Genomic DNA, 12,186 nt, shown 5'->3' on the forward strand with positions numbered 1-12,186 from the left:
TCCCCGCCGGATTGCAGCCTCAGGCCTTGCTCAGCTACTTGCATGGGCTCCTTCATTCGTAACTGTTTGCGGTGGCCTCTCTGCTCCACGCACGACAGGGAATAAGGCAGGCCTCCTCTGCTCACCAACCCAAGCAGTAGCCAAGACAAGACCAGGGGGACCAGGCACGAGGAACGGGGACCCGGTGAGGCCAGGCAGAGGCTGCGGGCTGCGGGTTCAGCCGGGAGCACCTCCAAAGCGAAGCCAAAGGTGACAGGGTAGCACTGCAGGGGCGGTGAAGGAGAGGTCACGGGGTGGAAGGACCCACCCGCAACCTGTCAGCTGGTGGGAGGTGGGGAGGGAGTATTGTAAAGGCAGTAGGAAGCTGGCTCGGGCGGCTCGGGGGCCTGAAATCTTAGCTATTCAGGAGGCTGAGATTGGAGGATTGTGGTTCAAAGCCAGCCTGGACAAGGAAAGTGTGAGACTCTGAACTCCAGTTAACCCCAGGAAACCAGAAGTGGAGCTGTGGCTCAAAGTGGAAGAACACTTGCTAGCCTTCAGTGAAAGAGCTGAAGGACTGTGCTCAGGCCCTGAGTTCAAGCCCCACAACTAAAAAAACATTAAGAAAGACAAAGGTTATTAATTTTGCCATGCAAAAGGACTATGTGACTATCTTTTGTGCTCCTGTGTGTATGTATGAGCCAAGTACTGGTACCTGAACTCAAGTCCTGGGGACTGTCCCTGAGCTTTTTTTTTTTTTTTTTTGGGTCCGGTCATGGGACCTGAACTCTGGGCCTGGGCGCTGTCCCTCAGCTCTTCAGCTCAAGGCTAGTGCTCTACCACTTGAGCCACAGCACCACTTCCGGCTTTTTTCTTTTTGCTTATGTGGTGCTGAGGAATCGAACCCAGGGCCTTGAGCATGCAAGGCAAGTGCTCTACCACTGAGCCACCTTCCCAGCCCTCCCTGAGCTTTTTTGCTCTGGACTGGCACTCTATCACCTGAGCTCTATTTCTTGCTTTTTGGTAGAAATAAGAGTCTCGTGGACTTTCCTACCCTGGGCTGCTTAGAAACAATCCTCAATCTAATTTTCCTAAGTAGCTGGGATTACAGGTGTGTATCACTGGCACAGCTCAAGAGCTATTTACTATACTCAAAAGTAATAAGATTTTCTTAATCTTTTCTTTGGGGGGAGGGGGTGGTCCTGGGGCTCTGGAGACTTAAGATTTTCTTTGTACTGTCAACTTCATTTCTTGCTGCTTAGATTTTGTTATTGAACTGTATAGATGCCAGTAACAGGGAATTTTATTTACTTGCTTTCTGATAAAATGATGCTAACTGCAAAATGATGTAATAACTTCAAGTTCTACTTAAAGATCATCTTTCCTCATTCTTCAAAGTATACATAAGCAAAGCAGTATTGTAATAAAATTTTATTACTTTCTTTGTCATAGACTTATAACTATAGATGGCTCTCTTGCTCAATATCCCTCCTACAGGGTTTTTCAGATAGAAGAGACATAGCAACACCCATAAGAAATGTGACACATAAACACAAATCACACAAACAAGGGGGCTGTCCCTGGAACCCAGGCCAAGGAACAGTCACTGTGTAACCCAATGAGGAAGATAACAGGCAAGAATAAGCTCCCCTAATTCCCCATTCACAGTCAATCCCTGACTTCCACTACACAAAAAGCCCCTACAGAGCCAGAGCATCCCCCAGGGATCGCCCCAAAGGGTGGAAGCAAGGGGCCTGGGGGTGCCCACCCAGGTCTCACCCAAGCTTGACCCAGGCTTTACCTCTTCCGGGATCCTGTGTCCTTTTCCCTAAGTCATTCCAGAAGCAGGAGTGAGGGGGGAAGGGGAGGAATGGAGGCCTCTGCTGGAGCTGTCCCAGAGCTTGACCCGGGGCCTCCTCCTGCTCTACCAGTGTCCAGGGGTTCAGGGCGAGGACCTTGTCCTTTACTTTGTGTGCCACATTTGATATCACAAAGGCTGTCCCTTGAACTCAATACCAAGTCACAAATAATGAGATCTGAGTTTTTGGAGAAGATGAAGTAAAGGTAGATGTGTGTGTGTGTGTATGTGTGTATAGTCAACTGTGGGGCTTGAACTCTTGACCTTCCTTGGTGCTCTCCCTCAGATCTTCAGCTCAAGCTAGAACATTTACCTTGAGCAACTTATGTTTTTTAGAGTGGTTTATTAAAGATAAAAGTCTCACAGAGTTTCCTGCCCGGGCTGGCTTTGAACTGTGGTCCTCAGATCTCAGCCTCTTGAGTAGCTAGGATGACAGTCATGAGCCACCAGTGCCTGGCTTTTATATATATATTTTTTTTTTCAAGTAAAATAGGCAAAATAAAGATGGTGTGAGCTATCTCAAAAGCTCCAATACTAAACCAGGTGCTGGTGGTTCACACCTGTAATCCTAGCTAATCACGAGGCTGAGATCTGAGGATCATGGTTTGAAGCCAACCCCTGGCAAGAAAATCTGTCAGACTCTTAAACTCCAATTAACCACCAGAAAACCAAAAGTGGAGCTATGGCTCAAGTGGTAAAATGCTAGCCTTGAGCAAAAGAGCTCAGGAAAGTGCTCAGGCCCTGGGTTCAAGCCCTATGACTGACCCCCCCCAAAAAAAAGCTACAATCCTATCTTTAGAACTGTGGTGGGAAGATGGGTTTTCAAAGGACAGTCCAGGGCTGTGGGCTTCTTGGAGGTAGCTGCTGAGGCAGGACGTGAGGCAGACAGTGTCTTCTTGGGTCTGCTTATTCCCACTCTGCTCCCCAGTTTGGACCCCTGGCTGGCCTGGCCCTGCTCACTCCTTGTGAGATAAGGAGAGGAGCTTGAACTTGTCTGGAGCTGTGAAGACCTGCTCCAGCGCCCTCACACCAGGTCTGGAGCTGTGAAGACGTGCTCCAGCGCCCTCACACCGGGGGAGAGCAAGAAAACCAAAGTCTGTTTAAAACTTTTATAAATGTATGAAAGGAATGGTTAACAAAATTGGATTTGCTTTGTTTTGTGCCTGTCTCAGGGTCTAGGTGCTGTCCCTGAGCTTTTTGGCTTGAGGCTAGCACCCTACCACGTGAGCCACAGTGCCACTTCTGGCGCTTTTTTTTTTTTTGTAGTTAATTGGAAAGCAGAGGATCATGGACTTTTCCTGCTCATACTGGCTTCTAACCAAAATCCTCAGCTCTCAGCCTCCAGAGTAGTTACGATTATAGGCATGAGCCACCCACGCCTGGCCAATAAAATAGGCATTAAGCTACAACTATAGCATGTCTAGGTATCTGTTCCCATTACAGCACAATTTAGGGACTTATAGAATGAAAGCTGGCCAATCAGAACCTAAAACTACCTCAAAAGCTCAAGCAGGGCACCCGTGGCTCACACTTGCAATCCTAGCTACTTAGGAAACAGATCTGCAGATCATATTTCAAAACCAGCCCAGGTAGGAAAATTTGAGACTCTTGTCTCCAGTAAACCACCCAAAAGACCAGATGTGGAGCTTTGGCTCAAGTGGTAGTGGTACCAGCCTTGAGCAAAACAAAACAGAACAAAAAAACAACTTGGGGACAGCTCTCAGGCCCTGAGTTCTAGCCCCAGGACTGAAAAAAAAACCCAAAACCAAGATGGCTGTGTCTGTAATTATGTCAAGCTGGATCCTTACAGAGGGGCTGGGCGTCTGTTCTACCCAGGAGAGGAGGTGAATAGCTGGGCTGAAGGCATCCTGTGAGTCACCTGTGTCAACAGATGGTCACTACCTGGGTCAATGCCAGGGCAGATTAGAGGGCTTCAGAAAGAGCTGCCAGTGGGACGGACGGACGGACGGACACACACACACCCCACAAAGGCTCTTTGTTGAGGTTGGGACAGCTTCCTAGACATGTCCCAGAAGCCCTGTCCTCTAGAGGGCCTGGAGGAGGGGATCCTCGTGATGCCCAGCTGCTGGCCTTAGTAGCAGGGACTGCTGGGCACTGGGTAGGATGGGGTTGCGGAAAGCCACCCTATAAGGGAGCATCCTCCCTGAGGGGCGGGGCCCCAGCCAGCCCTCTTTCCCTCCCCCTGGATGGAATGGGTCACTGTCCATGATGCCCGGGCTGTGGTTGTTTGTTTGCAGGATTTGGGAGAGGTTCTGAGAACAGTCCACCTCCCCAGACCCCAAATTAGACCCCACTTCTCCTGCGCCTTGTCTTTCTGCTGCAAAGAAATCCTTGGGGGCTGGGAGGGGGGGATGGTGCCTAGTGAAGCTCAGCCCTCCCCTAGCTTTTCCAGAATAATCTCACCACAGCAATTACCAATGTAACCTAAGTTTCCACCTGTCTGTGGAAAATGGGGCCTTGGAGAGACCCTTCCTCTACCAGTAGGATGAGAGGGGGGCCAGGTGCGCAGGGCCTCCGTGGCCTCCCCGCCCCCCAGTCCATCTCCCCACCGTCAGGCTCAGGAGCCAGACCCCGGCAGCGCCCTGCTTCACACGGCCCTGCCCCCAGCTCTGCTCGGCCTCCCCTCGACCACTCCACTCGGGATGACCAGGAAGCAGGGAAGGGCCGGGGTGTGGTGAGGACCAGAGGCGTGGCTCCCTGCGCCCCGCAGGGGCCTCAGTGGGGAATTCCTTCGGGCCAGGCTTCCGGCTGCCTAAAGCCTCCTCCGGGGACAGGACAGGACAGGACAGGAGGGGGCAACGGCCACACGCCAGGACCGCAGGACGAGGGAGGCTGAGCCATGGCAGGGCCCCGGCGCCCGGAGTCCGTGAGCGCCCTGGCCCTGGTGCAGAGCGAGCGGCTTCAGGTGCGGCCCGGGGCTCCAGCCCCACGGGGACGGGGAGCGCGGCCCGCGCCAGGCTCCAGCGGGCCTCCCCCCGCAGACCTTCGCCTTCTCCGTGCGCTGGTCCGACGGCAGCGACACCGTGGTGCGCAGGAGCTGGGAGGAGTTCCGGCGGCTCCAGGTGGGGGTCCCGGCCGCCCCGACGCGAGCCCCGGCCCCCGCCTCGCCCGGAAGCCCGCTGGGCTCTGGGTCACCGACACCCGCGTGTCCCCTCAGAAAGACCTGGAGGAAGCCTTCCCGATCGAGGCGGGGCTGCTGCGGAGATCCGACCGCGTTCTCCCCAAGCTCTCGGGTCAGCGGGGCCAGGGGGCGGGTCCCTGGCGGGCGGGTCCCGGTGGCGGCCGGGCCGGGCCCGCGGCGGTCCCCCCACCCCCGCCCTGAGTGCGCCCTGTGCCCGCAGATGCCCCGCTGCTGGCGCGCGCGGGCCGCACGGGCCGCGGCCTGGCGCGGCTGCGGCTGCTGGGCGCCTACGCGCGGGCGCTGCTGGCGTCGGCCGACCGCGTGTCCCGCAGCCCCGCGCTCGCCGGCTTCTTCGCACCGCAACCCCTGGACCTGGAGCCTGTGCTGCCCCCCGGCAGGTGCCGCACGCGCCCCGGCCCCGTGGGAGAGTTGGCAAGCCCTGCCCCCGCCCCTCCAGCCTGGTGCCCCTGCCCCTCCAGCCTGGTGATCCTGCCGGCCCCGGAGGCAGCCCCGCGCCCCCAGGACCCCAGCGGCGCCGCCCACAGCCTGGAGGCCCCGCGCCTGCGCTGCCTGCAGCCCTTCGGCGCCCAGGACACGCGGGGCAGGCCCTTCCAGGCGCGGGCCGGCGAGAGCCTGGCCGTGCTGCTGCGGCACCCCTCGGGTAGGGCGGGGCCCGGGCGGGGCGCCCCCTCGGCTGGGTCCCGGGTCCCGTGGCTGGAGCCGAGTCCCGTCCGTCCGTCTGTAGGTTGGTGGCTGGTGGAGAACGAGGACCAGCAGACGGCCTGGTTCCCAGCTCCCTACCTGGAGGAGGAGGCGGCCGGTGGGGGCCAGGCGGGCGTGGCGCCGGCAGGCAGCGGTAGGAGCCAGGCCCGCCCGGGAGGAGGCCGTGGCAGGGCCTGGTTGGTGCCCTCCGGGCCACCCTGCATGACGGGGAGCAGCCCCACAGTGACCCCCCAACATCCGCTCTAGGGATGCAGTTCTGTGCCTCCCGGGCCTACGAGGGCAGCCGTGTGGACGAGCTGTCGGTGCCCGCAGGTGCGCGCGTGCGTGTGCTGGAGACCTCAGACCGCGGCTGGTGGCTGTGCAGGTGCTGGGCTGGGCCAGGCCGGGCGGGAAGGGGGCGGCGCGCGGCCCACCAGACCGCTGAGCTCCGCCCCTCCCTACAGGCACGGCCCCCGGACGGGTCTGCTGCCTGCAGTGCTGCTGCGTCCCGAGGGACTGGGGGCGCTCCTGAGCGGGCCTGCGGTCCTCAGGAATGCCGGGGTGGATGAGGCTCGACCAGCTCCCCCTGCAGTGCCGGCCCGGCCCCTGCCGGGCACCATTCAGAGCCGCTGCTGCACCCTCACCCGCAGGGCACTCTGGCAGGACCGCCCTTTGAGGGGGTCTGCAAGCCTGCCAGGAGCCTGCAGTGCACCCCAGCCTCAGGTGGAGGACCCGGTCCTGGGCTCCAGGCTCTAAGGATGGACGCACCATCCTCAGGGGCGGAGGAGCTGGATGAGGGTGGGACTCAACCTGCAGGGGCCAGGAGGTGGTAACCCCCATTTCCTGAACTGAATAAAACTTCTGAGTGACCTAACCACGTGCCAGTGTGGTCAGGGCATGGGGTAGTGCAGAGCCGGGCCCCTGGCCAAGGCTGGGGTTTTGAACTACACACTGAGCCGTGATTAAAAAAGAAAGATGTTTTCTATGTCTCAGAGGACCGGGGGGCAGCAGGGAGAGAGGGCAGCTTCATGTGGTGCCACAGGAAGTCCAGGAAGGTGGCCGCCTGCAGTGTCCGGCTGAGCCGCTGGAAGTGCCGCTCTGGGGAAGGACGGAGAGTGGTCAAGGGTGCTCAGGGCCGGACGGGTCGGGTCTGCCCCCCCCCCAGCAAGGGTTGTGTCCACACACCAGTGTAAGGCAGCAGGGCCTCCAGCACAGCCCGCACCCCCTCGTAGGCCAGCAGCTCCTCCGGGGCCTCGTGCCGCAGCAGCACGCCCAGCACGGCCTGGGCCTCGTGGCAATGCCGAGAGTTGGTGTTCCACGTGACACAGAAGCGCAACAGGGCCTCTGTGGGCAGCAGGGTGGGTCGGAAGCCTTGCCAGGCCGTGCCGTGCCGTGCCGTCCCGTCCCGTCCAGCCCTATCCACCACACTGCTCCGCCCCCCCCTCCCCCCGCCTCCCCGCACCTTTCTGGTCTCGCCGCAGTCTGAGCACTGTGGCTTCCAGCTTCTCACAGGCCTCAGGATCCCTCCGGATGGCTGTGGGAGGGAAGGCTGAGCTCAAGGAAGGAGTCTGATGGTCCCCCAAACTACCCCCAGAGCCAAGCCCCAGCCACTGACCCTGGATAACGGTCAGCACGGTGTGGGGCCGGTCCAGGGAGATGGCCAGGCCCAGGGCCCGCAGGTAACGCCTCTCATGGAGCAGGTTGTCCAGTTCCTGCTGCCTGCCGGGGAGGAGGGGGAGAGGAAGGACAGGGCTACTCAGGGACCCTGGCCGGGGCCGAGTCAGAACGGCAGGCCCGAAACCCGCCCAGCCTCAGCGCCCTTACACCACGCAGAGGAGGCAGGGAGAGGGCGCGCGGCGAAGCCCAGGCTTACTTGACCAACTGCTCCTCCCGCTTGGCCTGCTCTTCTGCCTGCTCAGCTTCAGTCACATCCTGAGAGTGGACTGGAGTCAGACAGGGCTCCAGACCCATCCCTCACCCCCCCCCCGCCCCGGAGCACCCCAACCTTCCAGAGAATGACTCGGGAATCGCTGCCGCCCCCCACCCCGCCCCGGAGCACCCCAACCTTCCAGAGAATCACTCGGGAATCGCTGCCGCCAGTGAGGGCGTGGCCGTCCAGTCGGCTGCAGTGCAGCCCCCAGACCTTGTCCTCGTGGGCATCCAGCGTCCGCACACACTCGTTGTTCTTGATGGTCCAGAGCTTCACCAGGCCGTCGGAGCCACTGGGGTTGGAATCGGGAGAGGCTCAATACTGGAGTCCTCTCCCCGCAGGCCACCCCTCCTGCCACCGGCCCACTCACCTGGACAGCAGCTGCGTGCCGCGATTCACAAAGGCCACTTTCAGGACAGAAGCGTCGTGCCCCTCAAAGGTCTGCAGGGGAGAAGGGCGTGAGGCACCCGGCTGTGGGGTGGGAGGGCTGGGACAAGAGCGAGCTGCTTACCTTGAGACAGCTGAAGTCCTGCAGCGCCCAGAGTTTGACGGTGCCATCTGCTGAGGCTGTGGCTAGCACCTGGTCCATGGGGGAGAACTGGACACACCAGAGACCGCGTCGGTGGCCCGAGAACACACCCAGCAGCCGGCACTGTGGCAGGGACCAGAGCTTGGCGGTGCGGTCCTGTGAGCCGGTGGCCAGCAGCTTGTCATTGGGGGAGATGGCCACGCTGTTGATGTCCTGGTGACGGGTACAGGTGGCAGCTCAGATCACGGTCCAAGCCAGGGCTCAGCCACGCCCACTTCCCAGGTGCCCGCTTGGTCACCTTGTCATGGCAGCGCTGGGTGGTCTGTGCCTGCAGGAGCACGGGGCTGCCACCTGGGTCTGTGCTCTGAGACAGCAAGGCTTCGGGGAGGGGCCACAGCTTCACCGTGCAGTCCTGGCTGCCCGTCACCAAGAAGGAGTCCTTCAGCCTGCAGCGACGGGAGGGAGGCTCTGCCGAGGACTATCCGCACGCACACCTCTGCTCTGGCCAGACCACTAGCCTGTGTCACTCCAAAATGTTTCTGGTCCCCTGCCTGTACCCATCCGCCCCTTTAACCATATCCTAATCGGACCCAGGCCATAGCTGCAGGAGTCACTTTCTTTCCCGGACCTTGCTCAGCGTCACCGTCTAGAAACCCCTAACAGCAATGAGGACCTACAAGGGCAGCTCAGCCACCTCTCTCCTCCCCAACTAGAACCTCTGATAGCTCTGGGCCTCTGCCCCCCACCCCACCCCCCCGATTCAGCCTCCCCCACGCCAGGCTACCTAGAACAGGAGATGGTGCCCACGCTATGCGTGTGCCCGGAGCCCTGAGCCACGCAGTCCACCTGGCCAGCTTTGTTCATCCTCCAGATGCGGACGCTCTGATCCTGGAGGCGGGAGGGGTTGAGGAGAGAGGTGGGGCACGGTGCTGCCACGCTGGCGCCCCCACCGGGGAGGCCCATGCCTCTGCACCTCTCATGGGAACTCACCTTGGCACAGCTGGCAAAGAGCCACCCCTTCCGGAACACATCCAAGGCCAGGACTGTGTCTGGGAGGGGAGTGGGGAGGGAGCAGTCAGCAATGGCGCCGGCAAGGTTAGGGGGCAGAGAGTGAGGGGTAAGGTTCCGGAGCCACACTTGCCTGTGTGGCCGTGCAGGATCTGGCAGGCCAATGTCTGCAGCTCAAACACTTTCAGACAGGGGCTGTTGGAGGCCACGACTACGTGGGAGTCCTTGGGCCCGAGGAACCGGACATCCAGGACCTCCTCGTTGTAGCCAGCAAACTATGGAGGTGAAGGGCCTGGTGAGCGGGGAGCTGGGACCCCGGCCCCGGGCCCGTCAGGGGCCGGCGCTCACCTGTTTCTGCAGCTGCAGGGAGCTGGCTTCATACAGCAGCAGGTTGTGGTCAGCGGTGACGCTGAGGAGCAGGCCAGCGGCGCGCGCCAGGCTGCAGTGGGTCAGCTCCCGCCCTGGGCCTGGCGGCTGTGGCTGGGTGTACACGCACTGCCCGGAAGCCGCCTCCCACACGCGCAGGATCCCTGTGTGAGGACAGGGGCCGCTGGGACTCAGGCCCCCGGCCCGCCCCCGCCCCGCAGCCCGCTCGTGGTCAGCCATACACACCTTGGTCACCAGCTGTCAGGAAGTGCAGGCCCGAGTTCTTCACTCCCAGTGCACGCACTGGCTCCTCAGGCAGCAGCACCACAGCCTCCACACTCTGCGGGAGACCTGCGTTAAAGACTGCAGCCGAGCCACCTCTCCTTCCCGGCCGACTCCCTGGCACGGCCCCTGTGCCCGCCTACCTCAAACACGGGCACGGTCCTTGTGGCCTGGCAACTCCGGAGGTCCCAGACGGTGCAGATCTTATCTCGGCCGGAGCTGAAGAGGAGTGGCTCCCTCAGGTCCGGTGCTGCCCTCCCACCCGCTCGCTCCCTCCGCGGACGGCTGCTAACCTGAGCATGGTGTGGCCGTCAGCACTGAAGGCCAGCGAGGTGACAGCGCTGTAGTGGGAGGTCAGCAGGGCCAGGCACAGGCGGGTCTCGAGGGACCACACACGGATGGCGGAGTCCGCAGCTGAGGAGAAGAGCAGCAGGCGAGTGGGGTCCGGATGGAAGGCTACCAAACTGCAGGCGGGTTGGGGGTGGGTGGTGAGGTACGCGGCCCAGGGATGGCTCGGCAGCCCCCCCCCCGCCCTCCGCCTCCCCCACTCACTGCACAACGCCCGGTGAGCCTCGAAAGTGGTGTGTCCCGTAGTGCCGCACAACATCCCAGATGCGCACCGCCCCGTCACAGCCTCCTGCGGGCACATGTGTGAGGGAGGGTGCAAGGCCCCCCCCAGCCCGCCCACTCGGCTGGGCCCTACCTGTGGCCAGCAGTGTGGAGGTGGGGTCAAAGGCCATGGTGGCCACAGGGGCTGTGTGTACTGCCTTCCACAGGCGGGTCACAGTGCCCTCCCGCCAGGTCCACTGAGCCAGCAGCAGTGCCCGGCTGGCTGTCACAAGTGTCTGAGAGAGAGCACAGTTCAACTGGGTGTGAGGCGCCCTTGTCCCTTGAGGGCCACTCCCCACCCCTGCAACCCGTACCTCATCATCCGGGCTGAGATCAAAGGCAGTGATGTCTTCTTGGTCCTCCTAAGGAAAGAACAGAAACAGAGTAGCATATTAGCCTGCGTCCCTCCTCCCTTGCCCACTCTCAAACCTGTCCCCTCTCCTCTCACCTGCTCCAGGCTCCGAAGTACAGACCCCGAGGCGACGTCCAGGACATTGAGTCTGGTGCCACAAATGCAGAAGAGGTGCTGGGCAGTCGTATCCAGCTGGAAACAGAGAGGTGTCAGCCAAGGTAGCGCTCAGCACTCAATGTACAGCCCCCACTGGCCTTGAGGCTGGTACCTGTGCTTTTCCACCCTTGTAGAAAGGCTCGATCTTCCGTTCCACAGCATAGCTGAGAAGAGAACAGGGAAGTGAGTTATCAGTCACCTGCATTTCCACACCCCTGGTCTGTGGGAGTGCTAAGACCTAACAGCATCAGAGATCCTGAGGGACAGTGAGGCAGTCCTGGGGGTAGGTGGAGGGGCTGAGACCCAGGGCTGGCTGGTTATCTACACAGGGCCCTGAAGCCTAGGAGAGGCAGGCATCAACCCCAGGGAGGCAGCTCGACTCTTCAGTCTGTAGACCAGGGTCCTGGGGGCTCCTTGTTGAATGTGGGAGGCCAGTCCAGGTAACCCAGCCTAAGTAGAGTACCGTCCTCTCCTGGGTCTTCACCACAGCACACCCGATCCCCACTATGGTTCTCTCCCTGACTTCCTCACCTGACCCAACACCCCAAAGCAGCCCCTATTTCTTTTCCTCTTCCTCCGCTCCCTCCCATTTTTGGGCATCACCACGTATCTGTCCCCTGGCTTGCAACTCCTGATCCTCCTGCCGCAGGGTGTGCACCACCATGCCCAGCTGGCAGCCCATTGTTTTTATGGCCTGCCTCCTGCTGCCATCTCCCCTCTGCCTTTATCCAGGTTACTGTCGTTTCCGGATGGCTGGTTACTAGTTCCCTTCCAACTCTTTCAACCCTACTGATCGTGTCTGCCCACCTTCGGGACAGGTCTTCTGTGGCCTGGTATGTATGTACCATGGGCTCTCCTCTCTCAGATCCAAAGTTCCAGAAAGCCCGCCTGCCCCCCCATCTTCTGTACCCCTCCCAATCCTCCAACGGAAGGGCTGTTCAGCACCGAACTTGTCACAACCTAAGCCGCTGGGCTGCTGAGGACATGCTTTATCCACGGGCCGAGTCGGTTAGGTTTCGCCGTTTGGGAGGCTAGGAACCAAGGCCTCGGAGACCCCTTGACCACTTCGGTCCCACCCCCTACCTTTCCAGAAGCAAGGCGACAGGCGAGAGAGCCCCAGCCCGCCGCCACCCAGGCCGGCCCCATTTGTGCTCAGCTCCCCTCGCCCCGTCCCTGTCCCGTTCTCGTTTCTCGAGGCTCCTCGGCCGAGTGCCACCTCCCCATCCTCCCGCTCCGTCTAGCCGGGCGCTGGAGCGCCCAGCCCGACCGGTCC

At 60.8% G+C, this 12,186-nt stretch overlaps 2 protein-coding genes across 2 annotated transcripts in view; one reads left to right on the forward strand and one right to left on the reverse strand.

Moving 5' to 3' along the window:
* The first annotated feature begins 4,647 nt into the window (after window positions 1-4,647).
* Noxo1 (NADPH oxidase organizer 1) lies at window positions 4,648-6,539 on the forward strand. The gene is made up of 8 exons (XM_013011320.1): window positions 4,648-4,763; window positions 4,840-4,920; window positions 5,016-5,091; window positions 5,200-5,377; window positions 5,459-5,640; window positions 5,725-5,835; window positions 5,949-6,066; window positions 6,146-6,539. Exons 1-8 carry the CDS (start codon window positions 4,698-4,700, stop codon window positions 6,435-6,437), a joined length of 1,104 nt encoding a protein of 367 aa, XP_012866774.1. The 5' UTR covers window positions 4,648-4,697; the 3' UTR covers window positions 6,438-6,539.
* Window positions 6,540-6,663: 124 nt separating this feature from the next.
* Tbl3 (transducin (beta)-like 3) overlaps window positions 6,664-12,186 on the reverse strand; it is a 6,044-nt gene continuing 521 nt past the window's right edge. Inside the window, exons 2-22 of the mRNA XM_013011252.1 lie at window positions 11,026-11,077; window positions 10,854-10,949; window positions 10,720-10,767; window positions 10,500-10,641; window positions 10,349-10,433; window positions 10,090-10,260; window positions 9,940-10,015; window positions 9,761-9,854; window positions 9,497-9,678; window positions 9,282-9,423; window positions 9,131-9,189; window positions 8,925-9,028; window positions 8,439-8,586; window positions 8,123-8,353; window positions 7,982-8,052; window positions 7,747-7,903; window positions 7,555-7,613; window positions 7,297-7,400; window positions 7,144-7,215; window positions 6,867-7,025; window positions 6,664-6,779 (exon numbers count right to left, since the gene is read on the reverse strand). Of these exons, the coding sequence (XP_012866706.1) occupies window positions 6,664-6,779; window positions 6,867-7,025; window positions 7,144-7,215; window positions 7,297-7,400; window positions 7,555-7,613; window positions 7,747-7,903; window positions 7,982-8,052; window positions 8,123-8,353; window positions 8,439-8,586; window positions 8,925-9,028; window positions 9,131-9,189; window positions 9,282-9,423; window positions 9,497-9,678; window positions 9,761-9,854; window positions 9,940-10,015; window positions 10,090-10,260; window positions 10,349-10,433; window positions 10,500-10,641; window positions 10,720-10,767; window positions 10,854-10,949; window positions 11,026-11,077 (2,368 nt within the window). The remainder of the gene's footprint in view (window positions 6,780-6,866; window positions 7,026-7,143; window positions 7,216-7,296; window positions 7,401-7,554; window positions 7,614-7,746; window positions 7,904-7,981; window positions 8,053-8,122; window positions 8,354-8,438; window positions 8,587-8,924; window positions 9,029-9,130; window positions 9,190-9,281; window positions 9,424-9,496; window positions 9,679-9,760; window positions 9,855-9,939; window positions 10,016-10,089; window positions 10,261-10,348; window positions 10,434-10,499; window positions 10,642-10,719; window positions 10,768-10,853; window positions 10,950-11,025; window positions 11,078-12,186) is intronic.

The sequence above is a fragment of the Dipodomys ordii genome, unplaced genomic scaffold, assembly GCF_000151885.1.
Source record: "Dipodomys ordii isolate 6190 unplaced genomic scaffold, Dord_2.0 Scaffold14, whole genome shotgun sequence".
In the NCBI taxonomy this organism is placed as follows: Eukaryota; Metazoa; Chordata; class Mammalia; order Rodentia; family Heteromyidae; genus Dipodomys; species Dipodomys ordii.